Source organism: Musca autumnalis, unplaced genomic scaffold, assembly GCF_047663935.1.
Source record: "Musca autumnalis isolate F117 unplaced genomic scaffold, ASM4766393v1 scaffold_5, whole genome shotgun sequence".
Classification (NCBI taxonomy): Eukaryota; Metazoa; Arthropoda; class Insecta; order Diptera; family Muscidae; genus Musca; species Musca autumnalis.
The window spans coordinates 92,811,350-92,833,485 of NW_027412088.1; the positions used below are offsets into that span (position 1 = coordinate 92,811,350).

The 22,136-nt window shown below is 35.6% G+C and overlaps 1 protein-coding gene across 1 annotated transcript; it reads left to right on the plus strand.

Moving 5' to 3' along the window:
- The first annotated feature begins 4,969 nt into the window (after positions 1-4,969).
- On the plus strand, positions 4,970-16,048 carry LOC141405830 (uncharacterized). The gene is made up of 4 exons (XM_073990572.1): positions 4,970-5,221; positions 15,348-15,442; positions 15,526-15,661; positions 15,716-16,048. Exons 1-4 carry the CDS (start codon positions 5,020-5,022, stop codon positions 15,802-15,804), a joined length of 522 nt encoding a protein of 173 aa, XP_073846673.1. The 5' UTR covers positions 4,970-5,019; the 3' UTR covers positions 15,805-16,048.
- Positions 16,049-22,136: the final 6,088 nt, after the last annotated feature.

The window sequence follows — 22,136 nt, forward strand, 5'->3', positions numbered from 1 at the left end:
AAATCTCTAAAAAAAATAAATTAAAAATACGAACAGAATCTAGACAATGTCCAGAAAAATGTGAGACCAAAATTTTATAGATTAGGATTTTAAATTGCATATTGCAGCTACAACAAAAGACAAAAGTTTATTGTTGGAACATTATTTCAAGAATATATTTTTTGGTTTAATACGAAAAATTTGAGAACATTTTTTGGGAGTAATTCTACTATTTCGCTAAATTTTCAAACAAAACCTGAATTATTTTGCTAAAACCTCTTCAAGGAAAATAGTTTATCATCGTGAAAGTATATTTGCTTAGTGTGATAAGCAATATAATTAGGAAATAAAGAGTGATATTGATATTACAATCAAAGAAAAAATTGTTAAAATCAGTTGAGGCGCATGTGCTTTTTGCATAGAGCGAGTGCATCTCTGTCAATATGTTTGCATTTTTCCATGTTTCATTCAGCTACCAAAGTGTGCCATCATTTGCATCTTACTACACCAAAATGCTTCATGTGTGTAAAAATAACGCGATGTTCATATGATTATAAGGCGCATCCGATTTCAGTGACCCCCTGTTAAAAATACGTCAATAAGACACATTTTATACAGATTCGTCAAGAACCGCGGATGTGCTACCTGATTCTCTTTTTGGTTAAATACGAATACTACTCCCGAATCTCTGTAACTTATGACACACCTTTTTGACAGATATTATAATCGCGTATAAAGGATTCCATTTATGTAAAAAATTTTACGGGAAATCGCGGTTTAGTATGCGAATTAGTCAAAATAAAATTTTGCTTATTTTCCTATTTTCAGGGTATCTATATCAGCGGTTTTAGTGGATGGATTCGATCGCAGTAGGGCTCAATAAATCCGGCGCGGAAAAAAACTAAAATCACGCGGGGTTCAAGGGTACCTGTGTCACAGTTGTAAATTTTGAAGCCAAAAAATAGGTTTTTAATTAAAATTTACGCACCAAAAATTCGACTTTGGACTCCTATTACTAGGGAGCTGTACGGAGCACACTCATGAGATATACATCAAACGACGTGGAATCACGAGTTCTACAATCCAATAAATAGTTTAGGTCATTATCTGGTTGCGCCCTCCAATTATAAGAAAAATTCAAAAAACCCCGATTTAAGGGGGGTGCACTGAATATATCGAGAATTCATACATTAGAACCATGTTGCCCTAGGGATATTCTTAAATTCTTTCTTTGAGCTCAGGTCTGAATTTTCCCTGGTTTGACCAGTAATCAAGAAAAACATAAAAAAGCTTGCTAACTTCAACACATTTTTACTCATTGTTTTATATTACCACCAACACAGCTTCCACGTAATTTATTTATTATGGTCTATATTATGAGACCCCGGCTAAAACACTTCAATTAATATATGTAAATATATTCATATTATATAAAATATATTGACAGTTGGCGACTTATTAAATGGTGAACCTTAACTTCAACGATTGTAAAACATTTTTGAATATTACCATATACCCTCGTTAGCATAAACGCTGAGGGTATAAAAAGAAGATGGGCTTTATCGGCTAAGGTTTCCTATAGCCTCTATATAACAGCATCTCCCGATTTTCGGTATTTTGAAGATTTAGCTACACGGAGAAAACAAACGGCCTCTCTAACATATTTTGCAGCAAACATATATATGTTTTAACATAAAAATATATGCTATAACATAAAATCTGTTTGGATCCAAACATATGTTATGTTAGGGACTGTTGCAAACATATAATATGTTTTGATCCAAACATATTTTATGTTTGCATCCAAACATATTATATGTTTGCTGAATTTTTTTTCTGCGTGTACATTTTTGAACCGAGCTACCTGCAATTTGACATTTGAGATTTGCAGTAGTCAAAAAATATCTCTACCGTAAAATGTCGTTATAGGTCAACGTTTCCGTATAGCCCCTATATAACAGTACCTCTCGATTTTCGGTATTTTGATGACTCTTGCTAAATTTTTGGACCGAACTACCTGCAATTTAAAATTTGAGGTTCCCAGTAGTCATAAAATATCTCCACGATAAAATGTCATCATAGTTCCATATTTCCGTATAGCCCCCATGTGCCGGTTCCTCCCGATTTTCGGTGTTTTAATGATATTAGCTACATTTTTTGACCGAACGACCTGTAATTTGACATTTGAGGTTCCCAGTGGTCACAAAACATCTCAACCAAAAATGTTCAAATACATAGGTCCACCTTCTGGTATAGCCCGCATATAACAGTACCTCCCGATTTTCGGTATTTTAAGAATTTTAGCTAAATTTTTGGACCGAACTACCTGCAATTTAATATTTGAGGTTCCCAATAGTCAAATAATATCTCTGCCATAACATGTTATTATAGGTCCATGTATCCGTATAGTCCCCATAAACAGTACTTCCCGATTTTCGGTATTTTGAGGATTTTAGTTACATTTTTGTACTAAACTACCTGTAATTTGACATTTGAGGTTCCCAGTGGTAACAAAACATCTCCACCGTAAAGTGTCAGCCTACGTATAGCCTCATATACCTCAGATTTTCGGTATTTTGAGTATTTTAGCTACATTTTTGGACCGAACTACCTGCAATTTAACATTTGAGGTTCCCAGTGGTCACAAAACATCTCCACCAAAACTTGTCCACATAGGTCCACGTTTTGGTATACCCCCATATAACAGTACCTTCCGATTTTCGGTATTTTGAGGATTTTAGCTAAATTTTTGGACCGAATTATTTGTAATTTTGTATTTGAGGTTTACGGTAGTCAAAAAGCATCTCCATCTAAAATTGTAAACATAGATCCATGTTTTGGTATAGCACCCACATGACGCTACCTCCCTATTTTCAGTATTTTGAGGATTTTAGCTACATTTTGGATCGAAAATTGTCAACATAGGTCCATGTTTTGGTGTAGCCTTTACATAGCGATACCTTCCGGTTTTCGTTATTTTGAGGATTTTAGCTACAATTTTAACCAAACTTGATGTAATTTGCCATTTGAGGTTCCTAGCGGTCACAACGCCTCTCCACTGAAATTTGTTAAAATAGGTCCATGTTTTGGTATAGCCCCTCCCAATTTTAGTTATTATGGGGATTTTAACTATAATTAAAAAAATTCCCCACTAAAACTTGTCGACATAAGTCCAAGTTTTGGTATAGTCCCATATAACATTACCTCCCGGTTTTAGGTATTTTGAGAATTTAACTAACAAAACTTCTCCACCAAAAATTATAGGAATAGGCCCCATATAACGGTACCCCCTGATTTTAGGTATTTTGACTGAATCATCTGTAATTTAATATTTGATGTTCTCATTGATCACAACATTTCTCCCCCAAAAATTGTAAACATTGGACCATGTTTTGATATAGCCCTCACCGATTTTAGGTGTTTTGAGGAGTTTGGTTACATGTGTTGACCGAAATATTTGTAATTTGACGTTTGAGGCTCACAAAATTTTTTAACCAAAAATTTTCATCATAAATCCACACTTTGATATAGCCCCTATATAAAGCTAAGCCCGATAAAGATATTAAAGATAAATATATTAATTAATTATTATATAAAGAAATTTTTCGATAAATTTTCTGACCTTGTTGGGTATCCGTGGTCACAAAATATCTTCACATAAAATTGTGAACAGGAAATAAATGTAACTGGTGGAGGGTATACAAATTTCGTCCCTACCGAACTTAATGCTTTTTTATTTGTTTAATTCGTTATCTACATTTTAGGGTAAAATTGGATATCGTTTGGCATTTATGGTGTCCAGTGTTTAAAAACGTCTCCATAAAAATTGTTGACACAGTCCCACGTTGTCGTATAGCCCCTATATAACGGTGCCACACAATTTAAGGTATTTTCAAGTTTTTAGCTGACCAAAGTAGCTACAGTTAGAATTTGGGGTTCCCAGTGGTCAAAAAACTTCCCCACCTAAAATTGTGGGCATTTGTACTTCCGCAACAGAAAAAAACTAACTATTCCACATAAGTTCATGATATTTCATGGTGGAGGGTATATAAAGTTCATTCCGGCCGAACGTAAGGGGTTATGGCCAATTAAAAAAAATAGGATTGATGGCGAAGAACTATCCAATCGAAAGTTTGACATTGACAGTTCATATTTTTTTTGAATTCCTTTTCGTTTAAGGACAAAATTATTATGCTCTTAATGATCTCACAAAAAAAAAAAATGTGCAGATCGGTTAATTCCTTTTCGCACCGCAAACTGCTTTAGCAAAAACAGTGTTTCTTATGTAGTCATTTGTAAGAACACAGTGCAATATTTCAGATGAAAAGAAAATCTTCGAAAAAGTTTAATAGATTTCTTCTAAAATATCATGAAAATGGAATTTTTTGGTGCTTAATAGGTGGCCATAACGCTCATATCTAAGCTAATTTTTGTACGAAGTTTTTTGCACATATTATATTCTATCTATACCATGGCACAATTACCCAGGTAGTGGCATCGTAAAATTTTGAATATGTTATGTCAAAACTTTCTTTATGTTGTTGGGGAAATTACAACAGAAATTATTTTTTATAAAGGGATTTGACTTTTCATATTCGATCAGCTGGTGTGACACCACTACCTGGTAGTTCTGCCATGATCTATACTTTAAAATGAACCAATAAAACATTTTTAGATTTTGTAAAATTTTCAAGTGACCCTTAGCACTTTTCTACTTGTTTTTTTTTTTAATTCGCAAAATAGTACTTCAATGTAGTAAACATCTTGTGCTGATTTCTTTGAATTTCAGAATTCATGTACGTATTTTATACCCACATCATATAAGATATGTATATATAAAGCTATTTTATAGTAAATTCTCTTCGATAAGATCAATAATAGTGGTCAATCGCATTGGCTGAAATCACAATCTATTTTCAAAATCTTATATCTGCAGAGAAACCTCAAAAGACCGTTTTTACTAGCAAATATGACAAAGTATCAATTACTGCTGTCAGTAGTTAATTACCCTTTGAAGAAACGAAAAGGGTCTCCGATAAGATGCAGAAGGAAACCAGAATTATAAAATTAAGAAATAAAATGTGTTCCAAAATTGGTTTCGGTCTATTCATTGGCTATGGTACTCTGATTGCCTTTAGTATTATATTGATCGGAGCTATTGGATGTTTGGCTGATAAAAATTTAATCGATGAGTATGTCCGAGATATGGCTGCCAAGGATAATGGAACAAATATTTTTGCAAGTATGTATGTTTTGATTTATTGAAAAGTATTACAAAAAATATATATACAGTGGCGGCCATATAATTAAGAACGACATCGTATTAAAAAGTATTTGACTTGCTACGTTCCAAATATTTGAATATTTATATGGAACAAAATTTGTTAATAAAGTACACGGTAAGCACTTTCAAATAAAGCCAAAACATGTTTTAATTCTCCCTCGTTTATACGAAAGAAACCACGATTTATTAAAATAGTCATAAATCGACCTGGCCACATAATTAAGAACGATATAAGTAAAGTTTACTTTAAGGTAATTTTCATACACAATATGTGAATATATCGTTATGTATTTTAGAAATCGGTTACTTTGATTCATTTTTAGTATCAAATGTCCTTCAGTGGTACATATTATTGAGTCTAAGTTTGATAATTAGGGCATACCTAACGTTTTCAAAAATTTGCCCATAATTTGACGAATTTATTTTATTTTTGGGATTTAAACCACAGTTTTGGCTTCCTCTCATTCCCTCGATGACGCTCTAAACGATACCCTGTGATTGTCGTTCCATAGTCGGCGCTTACTTACCCTTAAATTGGCTTTTATCCCACTTCTTTGAGTCCTTGACGAGGAAATTGTCTTGGAAATAGTTTCGTAAGAGCAATTTCCACCTTATAAAGCGGTAGGATTTTTGTCTGCAGGTAGTAGACAGGAAATGAAACAATGATATAACGTCTATAAAAAAATTTGAAGAATTCCACACCGAATATAATATTAATTAACATAATGTTTTGAATGCTCGAATTCCACAATAATTTTGTGTATGTACATCAGACATTAGTTTATACAAAAATTGTATTTTCTTCCATAAAAATTATTGATTTGACTGGTTTTGATATTAATATGAGCTTCATTGATTAAAAAGTCTTACATAACTATGCCTATCACACCCACAAAGACATTGTGCAATGAAACCTTTCAAAATATTAAACCTTTCATTTTTGTTCGGTGTACCTTAGGCCAATTTTTTGTACAAAACGAAATTATTTTTTTATTTCCTGTCTACTATCCGCAGACAACAATCCTGCCGATTTATAAGGTGGAAATGGCTCATACGAAACTATTTCCCAGACAATTTCCTCGTCAAGGACTCAAAGAAGTGGGATAAAAGCCAATTTAAGGGTAAGTAAGCGCCGACTATGGAACGACAATCACAGGGTATCGTTTAGAGCGTCATCGAGGGAATGTGAGAAAGCCAAAACTGTGGGTTTAGATCCCAAAAATAAAATAAATTCGTCAAATTATGGGCAAATTTTTGAAAACGTTAGGTATGCCCTAATTATCAAACTTAGACTCAATAATATGTACCAATGAAGGACATTTGATACTAAAAATGAATCAAAGTAACCGATTTCTAAAATACATAACGATATATTCACATATTTTGTATGAAAATTACCTTAAAGTAAACTTTACTTATATCGTTCTTAATTATGTGGCCAGGTCGATTTATGACTATTTTAATAAATCGTGGTTTCTTTCGTATAAACGAGGGAGAATTAAAACATGTTTTGGCTTTATTTGAAAGTGCTTACCGTGTACTTTATTTACAAATTTTGTTCCATATAAATATTCAAATATTTGGAACGTAGCAAGTCAAATACTTTTTAATACGATGTCGTTCTTAATTATATGGCCGCCACTGTATATATATGGTGGCTTTTTGTCCACATAGAAACTAAAATGCAACAAAACCTTCAAAATATGTCATATCGATTGACGACGTTAGTGAGTTTTGAAAACAATTTTGTGTACAGGTTTTCTATCCAATGAAACTGCGAAATTCATATATTTTTTTAAATATCTTGACAAATATGTCCAATATGTTAAAGCGGGCTGATAAAGTAAACGGTCCTCAAAGAAAATGTTTTATATTTCGCACAATGTTTCAGAAATCGCTTTTCCTGGTCAAAATCCCAATATATCAAAACGTACACCTATACCGACAATTCTTTGTAGGAATGTTTTATATTCCCAACGATGACTATATACGGAATTTTAACCTGTAGGATAATGCGGGTAAAACCCAGAAAATACCGAAAATCAGGTGACATCTTTCTATGGGGGCTATACAAAATTCTGGGAGAAAGATTTGTAGCCTCAAGGGAGACTAAATACCAAATTTCAGGCATTTTAGTGTGATAATGAGGCTAAAACCGGCTAAAACGTGGACCTTAGACTGGTTTAACGCAAAGGGAAAAAATGTTAAGTTTGTTAAAAATTAAGATTGCCAAAATTTGAGCTCAATCGGAATATGTTAACATGTGCCACTGGGGTCTCAAAGTTTCCATGGGCCCTTTATATAGCTAATATTAAAATCTAACCCGATTTTCATTTTTTTGTCGAATTGGTTTTTTAGCCACTACAAAGAACTGGTAAACTATTTTCATCAATTGGACAATAAATGTGGCCTGTAGAGCGATTTCTTTAAAATTCGCCTTTGGCCCTATACAAATTTGTATGGGACCAAAGGCGAATTTTCACAAAATCTCTCTACAGGCCACATTTATTGTCCAATCGATGAAAACAGTTTACCAGTTCTTAGCTACATTTCTCAAAATACTTAAAATCGGGAGGTACCGTTATATGGGGGATATACCAAACGACGGACCTATGTTGAAAACTTTTGGTGGAGATGCGTTGTGACCATTGGGAACCTTATATGTTAAACTACAGATAGTTCGGTCAAAAATGCAGCTAAAATCCTCAAACTATCGATTTATGAGGGCTATACCAAAACATGGCAATTTTTGGTGAAGTAGCTTTGTGACCTCTGGGACCTTAAATGCAAATTAAAGGTAGTTCGGTCAACAAATGTAGATAAAAATCCTCTAAACACCGAAAATCGGGAGGTACCGTTATATGGGGGCTATACCAAAACATGGACCCATGTTGAAAATTTTTGGTGGAGATGTTTTGTGATCACTGGAAATCTCAAATGTTAAATTACAAGTAGTTTGGTCAAAAAAAGGTAGCGAAAATCCCCAAAATAGCGAAGAGCGGGAGGTAATGTTATATGGGGGCTATACCAAAACATGGACCTATGTCAAATTACAGCTAGTTCCGTTAAAATTTTAGCTAAAATCCTAAAAAAAACCGAAAATGGAAGGTAATGTTATATGGGGGGCCATACGAAAACATGGACCTCTGCCCATAATTTTTGGAATATAAGTTTGTTGATCACTAGGAACCCTAAATGTCAAATTATAGATAATTCGGTTTGAAAATATGACAAAAAACTGAAATCGGGTGGTACCATTATATGGGGGCTACACCAAAACATGGACACATGTTGAACATTTTTGATGGAGTAGCTTTGTGACCTCTGGGAACATCAACGTCAAATTACAGGTAGTTCGGTCAACAAATGTTGCTAAAATCTTCAAATTACCGAAAATCGGGAGGCACCGTTATTTGGGGCTATACCAAAACATGAACCAATAGTAACAAATTTCTAGGAGACAGTTTTGCAGCCCCAAGGAAGATTAAATACTAAAATTCAGCCAATTCGGTATAATAATGATTCTAAAACCTTAGAAATACCGAAAATCCGGAGGTATCGTTCTATGGCGGCACCAACGAATATTTTGATGCGTAGCAAACGGTTTGACAAATTTCAATATACCCTCCATATTATGGTGTAGAGTATATTAAGTTTGATTTTCCATTTGTAACGCAATGAAATAATTATGTAAAGTATATGACGAAAAGTAAAAAAAAATTTAACATTGATGAAGCCAAGGTTTGCACTGTTATAATTCGCGAAATATTGCAGTGTGCCACGAAATATGACCATAGTTGGATCAAACGAAGTGTTTTTAATCAAAGCTCAAAAATGTGGCTAAAAAAGTTTATTTGCGCGGAAGCTATGACCGCGTAAATGAATCAAAATAGGTAAAAACACGTTGAAGCAAACGAGTTTTTTTACGTTGTTATTCGATTGACGGTTAAACCGTTTAAATTACGGATATCTGTCCAAAGTAAAAGTAGAAGAATACAAAATGAAGATTATACCCTAGACAGACGGCAGAGTTAATTTGCATTAAAAATGTCCTAATCTGAATTAATTGTTCACCCTGATAGACGATAGTATCTGCATTTATGAAACAGCTGTTTGTGTTGTTTGTTTGTACCCAGCAGACCATTTCATAGAGCTTTACAAAAGTTCGTCAAAATATGCGAAACAAATACACGTTCTACCTTTGATCGTTTCACCACGATGAAGCAAAAATAAATTTAATTTATTCGCGATATTTTTGAGTCTTTTTAATATTATAAAAATATTGCAAAACTAGAAACATTGTGGCGTTTTTTATTGGGATAGCGTTTGCAATTTTGTTTTTTCATATTAGTCTGGCTTAATCCCATTGTTGTTGTTTTAATATTTTAAAACAACTAGTTTATTAGTGGAAAAGATTTGGCATTGTTCGCCAAGGGGTAAGGCAGGGAATACTATAGTTTCGATCCACGCCACTGGATCTAATCAGTTCCCTTGTTTCTTGTTTGTGGATATTCTCCACCGAAGTTATTTTTCAATAACTTCTTCAACAAGAAACTTTTTATACCCGAACATCAATCGTCAGCTCGAAGTATAAAGGTAAGCAAAGAAAAAAGTTCAATGAGAAGTTTTTCCTTGGCAACCTCACGCAACTCCGACGAAAGTGTCTGCGAAAACAATTCAAACCTCTTCCACTAGTATGTGTCGTCGAATTTCGACGAATGCACACACACCAAAATTTGGTTGGTCTGCTTTACAGCAAAAACAACACACGTCGTGCCAGTGTCTTCAATTAGAAACATTGTGGCGTTTTTTATTGGGATAGCGTTTGCAATTTTGTTTTTTCAAAATAGTCTGGCTTAATCCCATTGTTGTTGTTTTAATATTTTAAAAACAACTAGTTTATTAGTGGAAAAGATTTGGCATTGTTCGCCACTTTCGTCGGAGTTGTGTGAGGTTGCCAAGGAAAAACTTCTCATTGAACTTTTTTCTTTGCTTACCTTTATACTTCGAGCTGACGATTGATGTTTGGGTATAAAAAGTTTCTTGTTGAAGAAGTTATTGAAAAATAACTTCGGTGGAGAATATCCACAAACAAGAAACAAGGGAACTGATTAGATCCAGTGGCGTGGATCGAAACTATAGTATTCCCTGCCTTACCCCTTGGCGAACAATGCCAAATCTTTTCCACTAATAAACTAGTTGTTTTAAAATATTAAAACAACAACAATGGGATTAAGCCAGACTATTTTGAAAAAAACAATATTGCAAAACTTTAAAAAAACATTTGAGGAATATATAATTTTCGATAGAATTGGTATGGTGGGTAATGAAATTTTTTGTGAAAATAAAAATTTGAAAAAGAGATTTGTTAGAAGGCGTGAAAAACGATTAGCTGCTATTCTACTCGCGAAAGACCACTACTTATTTTGAAGAAACACGAAAATTGCTGATTTCCTTTCCCTTTTTATTTTCTTAAACATGGAAATTTGACAAAAGACAATTGATAAATTCAGTTTAAATTTCCTTTGATTTTGTGCATTAAGAATGTGGATAATGCACGAATTAATTTGAATTAAGGCAGTTAATGCAAATTAACGCTGCCGTCTGTCTAGGGTATTACACTTCTAATATATCACATTTAAAAATTTTGAAGCCAGATTTTAGGTGTTTTTGTATTTTTGATCTAACTGCGACGCGCATTCGGATATTTCAGAGAACATATAATAGAATCAAAGTACTCGCGATTGCGCATTATTTGATATGTATATTGGCTATGTAGCTTAGACAGCATCACAGTAATCCACTGCCAAAGGTCAAAATTTAGTGAGATATTTTTTTAGGAGTTTTCGGGCACAGTATTTACAATATCCTTTTGATTGTGCTGGGACCCCAAGATATTTTAGTTTTTTGACGGTCCGGATCATATTAATCATAGATCGTGAAAATCCATCCACTAGAACGGCGAAAACAGCAACTGCAAAAACCGAAAAATGTGCGTAAAATGTTTTTGAAAATATCGCGGATTAAATCGCGTTTTCTGTGGATCATTTCTTTTTCAATGAAGAAACTAGCACACGACTCGCGTTTTTGCGAAAACAGTGGTTTAAAAGATTCAGTGGCATGGGAGCTTTATCCGATTTATCCCAAAAATAGTGTGTGATGCTACATCCACGGTTCTTGATGGATTTTATAGAAATAGGTTTAGATCGATGTATTTTTTCATGGATGATAGTGAAATCGGATGCGCATAAAAAGTGTACGTATGCACTTTGTGCAATTTATAAGCGTTATACAATTTGTTGCACACTAAACTGCAGGCGATGCTACATCCTAGCGGCCAAAGTAAATCCTAGCAAATGTGTACAAATTAAAAGAGAAGAATTCGCTGTGTTGGTAAACCGCATGCGCATCAAGTGATTTTGAGGATTTCGCGATTTACACGAATTTCAAAATGAACATTACCCGTTACAGTTTTATTTCAAGAGTATACACCATTTAAAGGAACCCAACACTTATTTGAACGATACCCATATGTTCCGCTAGATGTTAGCGTGTATTCGAGAAGTGATTAGAATAAAGAATGTGATTTTTTGCGTGAAATTTAACGAAAATAGAAGAATAAATCCGACCTATTTTTCCTACATTTTTTTTAACTAAGTCACAAAATAAATTTTGATAAATATTTTCTCTTACAAAATTTTTATAAATTTCCTCAATATATTTTGTTGTTGTTGCTATAATATGCAACCTACTAACCGGATTTGTATAGTTTTGGTTTCATTTGAATCTTCGCGCCGTTTAGATTACGTACGTTTTTATATCACTGTGCGACACGAAAAAAATTAACCACATTCTGACACCGCAGCGTGATAGAAGACGAAAAATAAGAAGACACGTGTCTCGGCGTTTTTCCCTGTTACTTCGAATTTCGCGGGTATGGGCCCCCAAAGACCTGAGGCCTTGATGTCAAAAAGGGCCATTTTGTCAGGCTCATATCTTCTAAACCGCCAAGAATTTTGGTTTACTCGTGGAGACAAAGTTGTAGCTCTCATCTTAAAGAATAATAATTGTGAAGACTTAAAACCCATTCAACCTTATCTTCAAGGTCAAAATCGTTAAGGTCAAGTTTCCGTTATAATTTTTTCTCAGATTTTGGCCTACAGATATCAAACCGATCAAAATTGAATCAAACAACCAACTACAAAAATGTACCTTAGATCTCAATAAACAACTTTCTTGAACATGCGAACCCTGTAGAAATGGTTCTTAAAGGTCAAAATAGCAAAACAAATGCAATTTCTATTTTCTTTTTTCGGTTTCTGCTCCATAGAAACTAAACCATTCAAAATTCAAGAAAACATTCAACCACAATAATGTAGCGAATATATCAGTATACAACTTTGTGGAACATCAGAGCCCACTACGAACTGTTCTTAAAGGTCAAAATAGCAAAACACTTTAGAAAATATTCGATTTTTATACTTTTTTCTCCGATTCTGGTCCATAGATACCGAACCGTTCAAAATTCAAGAATACAGGCAACTACAAAAATGTACCTAAGATCTCAGTTAACAACTTTCTAGAATATATGAACATTCTAGGAGCGGCCCTTTAAGCTCAAAATTCGATTAGTTTTACTCATTCTTTCCTGGTCAGGTCCGTAAATAACAAACCTTTTAAATTTTCTAGAGTATTGAACAGTTTGTTATTTCCAGACCTGAGCATTAACCATAATATAATTGTTAGTGAACTTTGAACTTGAAGGACCGTTCCTAGAATGTTCATATGTTGTAGGAAGTTGTTAACTGAGATCTTAGGTACATTTTTGTAGTTGCTTGTATTCTTGAATTTTGAACGGTTCAGTATCTATGGACCAGAATCGGAGAAAAAAGTATAAAAATCGAATATTTTCTAAAGTGTTTTGCTATTTTGACCTTTAAGAACAATTCGTAGTGGGCTCTGATGTTCCACAATGTTGTATACTGATATATTCGCTACATTATTGTGGTTGAATGTTTTCTTGAATTTTGAATGGTTTAATTTCTATGGAGCAGCAACCGAAAAAAGAAAATAAAAATTGCATATGTTTTGCTATTTGACCTTTAAGAACCATTTCTACAGGGTTCGTATGTTCTAGAAAGTTGTTTATTGAGATCTAAGGTACATTTTTGTAGTTGGTTGTTTGATTCAATTTTGATCGGTTTGATATCTGTAGGCCAAAATCTGAGAAAAAATTATAACGGAAACTTGACCTTAACGATTTTGACCTTGAAGATAAGGTTGAATGGGTTTTATGTCTTCACAATTATTATTCTTTAAGATGAGAGCTACAACTTTGCCTCCACGGGTAATCCAAAATTCTTAGCGGTTTAGAAGATATGAGCCTGACAAAATGGCCCTTTTTGACATCAAGGCCTCAGATCTTTGGGGGCCCATACCCGCGAAATTCGAAGTAACAGGGAAAAACGCCGAGACACGTGTCTTCTTATTTTTCGTCTTCCATTACGCTGCGGTGTCAGAATATGGTTAATTTTCATTACACAAAAAATTACACATAGTGTATATTTTTCAGATGTATAAACAGGTTGAATTTTATTAAAACAAGTTGCAAACTACCAATTGTTTGGAATTCTTTTCTAATTTCCGCGAAAATGTACATCTTTTTCACTAAAGTTATGGGACCTCAGTAAACATATAGTATGTAGGAAGCCATAAATTAACAATGTTTATAGCATTTTTATAAGATTTTTTTTCTAATAATCAGAATTGAAACCGCCATAACTTTTGCGCGCAATATCCAAAATTAGTATCTCGAACAGATTTGAGAATGGGAATTTTTTCTCAATCCATGCACCAAAAATCGTTCCTGTAGCATCAAAAAATTTTATTTTTTTTTTCAAATGGAATGTTAAAAATTCTGACTTTTCCTCATATATATCAGGGTAAAATTCTGAGTCAATCTTTGCATGACCGTCTTTCAGTCCGCCCGTCTGTGGTAATTGATCCAGCATCTACAAAAATTGAGATAAGATGCTGAAGTTTTGGAAAGATGCGTCTTTTCTTTGCAGGCAAGTCAAATTCGAAGATGGGTTATATCGGTCCACGTTTTGGAATAGGCCTCATATAATAGTATCCCACTATTTTTTAGCTTAATTTTCGGATCAAATTAGGTATAATTTGACATTAAGGGTGCATAGGGGTCAAGGAAATCGACTACCAAAAATTTTGGGCAAAGGTCCACATAACGGTTTCCCCCGATTTCGGTTATGTTGACGTTTTTAGCTATATTTTCAAACCAAATAAACTATATATATTAGCTACATTTTCAGATCGAATTAGCTATAATTTGGTATTCAGGGTTCTTAAAAAAATTGTGTACATAAGTCTACGTTGTGGAATAGCCCCCATATAACGGTACGACCTTATTTTACTTATTTTCACGTTTTTATCTACATTTTCAAACCGAATGTGTGTTCCAGAATTACAAAAATCTACTTATTTTTACTATTTTCCTTTTTGATATCATAAAGAAAAATTCTTATCGTAGCAAAACTTTGCAGGTTATGGAACAGTCATCGAATTAGCTATAATTTGTCATTTAAGGTTCTAAGTGGTCAAAAAACCTCTCTGTCAAAAATTGTGGACATAAGTCCATGTTTTGGAATAGATCCCAAGTAACGGCCCACACGATTTCAGGTATTTGTATGGTTTCAGCTACATTTTCGAACTGAATTAGCTATAATTTGGCAATTAGGTTTCCTATTGGTCAAGAAACTTATCCACCAAAAATTGTGAACATACATGTAGGTCCATGTACATCTCCATTTAAGGTATTTTGATGTTTGGGCATTTGGGGTTCTTAGTGGTCAGAAACCTTCTCCACTATTTAGTTTGGACATATGTCCACGTTTATCTGTCAGATAAACTACGTATTTGACCTAAATACTTATTTAAGTGCAAGTGTGAAGTGGACCTTGTACAATGCATTGAGTAAAAGAACACACCTAGTATCTTATTCACGACCTAACTGATTTTGATGCCATGTTGTTTGCCTTTAACCATTTCATAACCTCTATGTTTTCAGCTGCGAGTGCCATACGTTTTCTCACTGTCTTCTTGTTGATTGCCGGTGTTTTAATGATAATTGCAGCGGTCCATCTAATAAAAGGAATTGAGAAGGTAGGTTACCGAGAAGATATTATAATAAAGACCTCACCCGATTTTTCCAAGCTTCAAACTTCAAATACTATTCTATTCCTTAGAAACGTCCCACGTATTTAATACCCTGGCTGCTGATAACATTCATTAGTATAGTCGGAGATTTTATTTATAATTTTGTGGTTTTATTGAAATCGGAGAATCCTGCTATTAAGTTTATGTTTGGCATGTCTTTTGTTGGTAAGTTGGAAATTTAAAAATTTATTCAATAAACTCATTCCATTTTTTCATCAGTTCTGCAAGCAGCCATATTCTATCCCATCTATTCTCTGTACCGTCAAATGCGCAAAGCAAAATTCCAAGCAACAGGGGAAGGTCTTTAATATGGATCAATGCAATTTGCCTTGATATGCATATGGTAAAACCTAAATTTCTTTTGCAATTCTATTTGAAAAAATTTAAAAAAATTTTCTGCGAGCAAATCTACGCTTTTTAGTATGGAGGTTAAGAAAAAAAATTTTGTTTTCAAGTTCGTTTGCGTTTTCTTATTCTCACATAAAGAAAAAATATTTAAAAATGTCTTATTTGTTTTTATAAGAAAATGTATGCATTTTCAATCGCTAACAGCATTCCATATCTATTTGTAGATGTTAAAATATTTACTACATTTATTTTTATTTTCGCGAAAAATAAAAAAAGAGTCCTATCCTTCAAAAAACATATAAAACAAATTTATGGAGATTGGGTATATAAATTGCATATTATATCAACAATAAAAGAAGAAATAAACTTATTGTTGGAATATTGTTTTAAATATATTTTTTTGGTTCGATTAGAAACTTTAGGAAAAAAATATTTGGGAGTTCTTCAACTATTTCGCTAAAATCCCATACAATAATTAATACTTACTTACTTACTTAGCTGGCCCATTACAGAACATTTGTTCTATAGGCCGAACTAAGAAGAGATCTCCATTCCTCTCTATTTGTTGCTTTGCACACTGGAATACCGCGCCTTGTCATCTCATCATCCACTTGTTTGCGCCATCTATTCCTTGGCCTGCCAATTCTGCGTGCACCGCCATGTGGCATGTATTCATACGCCTTTTTAGCGGGTTCATCATCGCTCATTCTTATGATATGGCCTAGCCAACGCAATCGCTGCATCTCGATACGTTTAACAATATTCATGTCGTTGTATAGCAGATACAGCTCGTGGTTCATGCGACGTCGATATTCACCGTCAACGCAGATTGATCCATAGATCTTTCGAAGAATTTTTCTCTCAAACACACCAAGCACTGACATGTCTGCTTGCGCAAGTACCCAGGCTTCGGAGCCATACATCAGCACGGGTAGTATCAGTGTTTTGTAGAGCGTTATTTTTGTTTGACGAGATGTGGCTTTGTTTTTAAACTGCTTACTTAATCCAAAGTAGCATCTGTTGGCCAATACAATTCTTCTTTTTATTTCACAACTGATGTCGTTTGTTGTGTTGACGGAGGTGCCGAGGTAGACGAAGTCTTTTACTACCTCAATATTATAGGAACCAACTTCCACAGTCGGTCCGAGCTCAATGGACGCATTGCGCGTCGACACCATCAACTTGGTCTTCTCACCGTTTACCGCCAGACCCACTTTAGCAGATTCTCCTTCGACCTTTATAAAGGTATCAGTTACTTCTTTTACTGATCGACCCATGATGTCTATATCATCAGCATAAGCAAGTAACATGTGACTGTTGGTGTAGATTGTGCCACTTCTTTTGACGTTTGCCTCTCGTATAACCTTTTCTAGCAGGATGTTGAAGAGGTCACACGAAAGGCTGTCTCCTTGTCTGAAACCTCTTTTGGTACCAAACTCTTCGGAGAGGTTCTTTCCTATTTTAACTGAGGACCTCGTGTCAGTTAAAGTCATTTTACAAAGCCGGATGAGCTTTGCGGGAATACCAAATTCAGACATGGCTTGGAATACCTTTGAGCGCAGCGGACTGTCGAAGGCTGCTTTATAATCGACAAAAAGGTGGTAGGTGTCGATCTGCATCTCTTGGGTCTTCTCCAGGATTTGCCGCAGGGTAAATATCTGGTCAATGGTGGACTTGCCAGGTCTAAAGCCGCATTGGTATGGTCCAATAATCTCGTTGACCATTGGCTTTAGTCGTTCGCACAATATCCCTGACACGATCTTGTAGGCAATAGGGAGTAGACTTATGCCCCTATAGTTAGAGCATACAGTCTTATCTCCCTTCTTGTGGACGGGGCACAGGATACTCAGGTTCCAATCGTCGGGTACTCGTTCTTCCTGCCAGATGGTGCTAACTAGCTGATGAATACACCTTATCAGCGTGTCGCCTCCGGTTTTGAACAGCTCGGCTGGTAAGCCATCGGCCCCTGCTGCCTTATTATTCTTCAGCCGATTTATTGCTGTCTTTACCTCATCTTGGCTGGGCGGTATACATTCAATACCATCTTCTGGGATTGGGACTGTGGTATCTTCGTCGTCTTCGCTGCTATTGGATACCAACAGATTTGAAAAATGTTCTTTCCATATCCTGAGTACACTATCTGTATCAGTTACCAAATTACCTTGCTGGTCTCTACAGGAGGATGTGCCTGTACCAAAGCCATCAGTTTGATGCTTGACTCTTTGGTAGAATTTTCGGACTTCATTCTGGCTCCTGTACATCTCGATTTTTTAACACTCCCGCTTTTCCATCTCTCTCTTTTTCCTGCGGAAAAGACGTTTCTCCTCTCTCCTTTTCTCCCTGTATCTCTCTCGTGCGATACGCGTTGCTACAGATTGTAAAGTAGCCTTATATGCCGCATTTTTCTCTTCGGTGGCAGCACGACACTCCTCATCATACCATGGATTCCTTGGTGGAGGTCTCTGGTATCCAAGTATGGATTTTGCGGCTGTTTGCATGGAGTGGGCAATGCTTTGCCATTGCGCTGATATGTTATCGGGATGAGGAGGGCTTTGATTAAGCAATTGGGCTAGTTGAGTGGAATATGCTGTGGCTATCTGTTGTGATTGCAGCTTACCGATGTCTAACTTTCGTGTTGTGTATGTTCGTACTTTGTTTGCTACGTTTAAGCGGGTGCGTACCTTTGCTGCAACAAGGTAGTGGTCCGAATCAATGTTTGCGCCTCGGAACGATCGTACATCCAACACGCTCGTTGAATGTCTTCCATCTATCACAACATGATCAATTTGGTTTCTTGTTTTCTGATCTGGAGACAGCCAGGTGCCCTTATGAATATCGAGATGATTAAATCTGGTACTGCTAACTACCATGTTTTTTGCAGCTGCAAAGTCTATCAGTCTCATACCATTGTCAGATGTTTCACTGTGGAGACTGAATTACCGACTGTTGGGCCAAAGATATTCTCCTTTCCAATTTTGGCATTAAAATCGCCTAGAATGATTTTAATGTCATGGGCAGGGCAACGGTCATATGTTTCTTCTAAGCGCTCGTAAAATATATCTTTGGTCTGTTCATCCTTTTCTTCAGTGGGAGCATGAGCGCAGATAAAGCTGATGTTGAAGAATTTAGCTTTTATTCGAATTGCAGCAAGTCTTTCATTCACTGGAGTGAAGCTGGATACAAGATGCTTTAGTCTCCGACTAACTACGAATCCACAACCAAACTCATGCTTTACGTCATGGCAGCTATAATACAGTGCGTCACCTTTAGGTGTTGTTGTGACGCCTTTCCCAATCCATCGTATTTCCTGTATGGCAGTAATATCGGTCTTGTACTTTTCAAGTACGTCTGCCAATGCGAAGACTGCACCTTCTCTATAAAGAGTGCGAACATTCCAGGTGCAGATTCGCAGATCATGGTCCTTAAAACGTTTGCGGGGTTCGTCAACTTTAGAGGGGTTTGTTTTTCTTTTCTTTCGTTTTTTCATAGTAGGCTGTTTTTTCTAGGGGAGGGTTACTAACCCGACGCCCAAACCCAAGTTTTTAACGTTCTTATGGGTGAACGCGCGGCACATGTTAGCTCACTACCTTTAACGGGTGTTAAAGGCAGTTCCCCAGGTGACACCACGGGGAGGTCAGTGTCCACTTGGGATGAAAGAGGGACCAAGATAAATCCTGGGCTTTGCCATGTTAAAACCGGTCAGGACCGTTCCTTGGTATCTTCCATCCCCTACGTCACAATAATTAATGTACTCTACTAAAACTTCATCAAGAAATATGGTTTACCAACGCGACAGCTTAGTTGCTTACGGTGATAACTTATAAGGATAGGAAAGTAAGAGTAATTTTTGCATATTTTAGCATATAATAGCCAAACCATTGAGATTTCCGATCCAACACTAAGATCAAAATTGTAGCCAACACAATAATTAAGAACTCTCTAGTAGATCGCAAAAGTATTGGAATGCTCCTACAGGCAATTTTTGCCTTGAGACTGCGCAAATTTATCGGTAATATCGATTAATGACACTGTGCTACAAAAGTTGACCACAAAAGTATTCATGCGTTCTGATGCAAAAATTTTATTTTGTTGTAATCACGCTATCTTCCGAACGAGTCAAGCTACACATGTGTTTTGGTCAGAACTTAGATCAAGTGGGTAACAACTTGTATTCACTGCCCTGCATATGACGGTAAAAGTTTCATCAGTGACAAGTCCATCTACTTCGGGTAACCCCCACACAAAATTTCGGGACATATCTTTCCTTCACCGACAGTATAGCGCTTTTTATGCTGATTCCAAGGCTTTTGTTGGGGAAATGTATACTTCCCGAGATATGGGAACTCGGAAGTTCCGAAAATTCCTTTGTTGAAAGGCCGGATACTTAGAGAAAATGTTTAATTTAAAAGAAAATGTTGTTCCCATTCCCGAGATTGGCTCCTGTCCATAGGAGAAAGTTTTAAATCCCCGGCCGAAGGCCGGATATTAAAAGAAGCTTACGATTTAAAAAAAAATTGCAAACTGTCGGTAAAGGAAATTTGTTCCAAGTTCGGATAAGTTCACTTCAAGATCTGCTCTCGGATCACATTGATTTTTGTTGAAGCGACTTGCATTCGCTGCTTGAAATACGACGGTAAAAGTTTTTTTCAGGGGCAAGTCCATACTTTTTGAGAAAACAGCCAGAAAGGTTTAGAAACCCCCATATGTCACCATATATAATGGATGGAGAGCACGAAAACTATCGAACTGATCAAACGATTTGGTCCAAAATTTGGCCTTCGTCATGTTTTGCCCAAACTTAGTTTCAGTTCGAAAGAAGGGCAAAGCCGGTTTCCAACTTCCGGTACTTCCCCGACCTAAACGGTCGACGCCTGTTTTTTCGGGCTCCAAAGCTATAGGATATATATATATATATATATATAGGATGATCGTTTATCGACATACAAACCTTTAATTAGATCGATGCGCTCTTGCCGTGAAAATTGTCGAATATTGTGAAAAAGAATCGGACGAAAATGTTCACACATAAATTCCTTTTTTGTACAAAGTGATTTTTTCAAGTCACTGTAAATAAACAGACACATGATCGTATGTCAAACTGTCCTGAGTACGTTTGGGCTAAAAACTGTCAAACTTTCCAACAAATGTCAAATGGCGTGTGGCCAAACTAGGTGTTGTCTAGGCCAGTTCTAATTCCCCTCGTATACAACTCTTGTGCCAGACATTGAAAATATCACATGACATTTTTTGAACTTTTTGGAGAGAGCGGAGGTTTCACTTCCGGATCTCTTATCTTATATAGATATTTTGCACATACATATGTATATATTTTTTTAAAGAAGTGAAATTATTATTATTTATTATACCCTACACCACTATGTGGAAAGGGTATTATAAGTTTGTTTTGGTAAAAATTCATGTAACATCGCGAAATATTCGTCAGAGACCCCCAATGTGGTATACCAATCTTCATATCTCGGCGAGATAAAGCGATTTTGAGATGTGTGTCCGTCCGTCCGTCCGTCTCTCCATTATAAATTGTAATCAAACTCCAGGCCGCAATTATGGACCGATCGTCACGAACTTTGGTATGGAGGTCGGTTTCACATCAGAATAGATCGCTATTTTAATTAGTGATGATCGTGAAATATTTAGCGGGTGAAATGGACCAAAAACATAATTTTTATCCGATTTTGTAGCTGCTCTGTAGGTTGCAATAATAGTCCGATCGTCTCGAAATTTTAAATAAGGTAAGAGTATATGACAAAGAAGAAGCTTGCAATCTGAGATGGCGATCAGATAATATTTAGAGGGTTAAATGGACCACAACTTTTGTGTGAAAATTGTGAAAATTTTTAATATACAGCTTATACCTTTTTTCCTGGAAGAGACATTCTGGGGAAGTAAGCTATACTTGGAAGAGGAACGCTTGACCTTTCTATTGATTTCAATTGCGTTGGTGTACATGATAAGATAACAGAGTTACAGCCTAATATACCCAGTTATTTGTTTGTAGTGTTATCATAAACACGCTAGTGCTCGCAATTATAGCTCAATAATCACGATATTTTGCACGAGGTAAAAGTTTAGGTAGAAGAAGATGCTTACAATTTTGGATGATGATCTGATATTATTTAGCGCGTGAAATGGACTATTACTTTTGTATGAAAAATACAAAAAAATATTTTTGGTCTATATTTTATTTCCTGGAGGGCATATGCCGGCAAAGTAGACTACATATGGAAATAGAACTACTGATCTTCCCCCTGATGCAAATTGCAATCATGTGTCT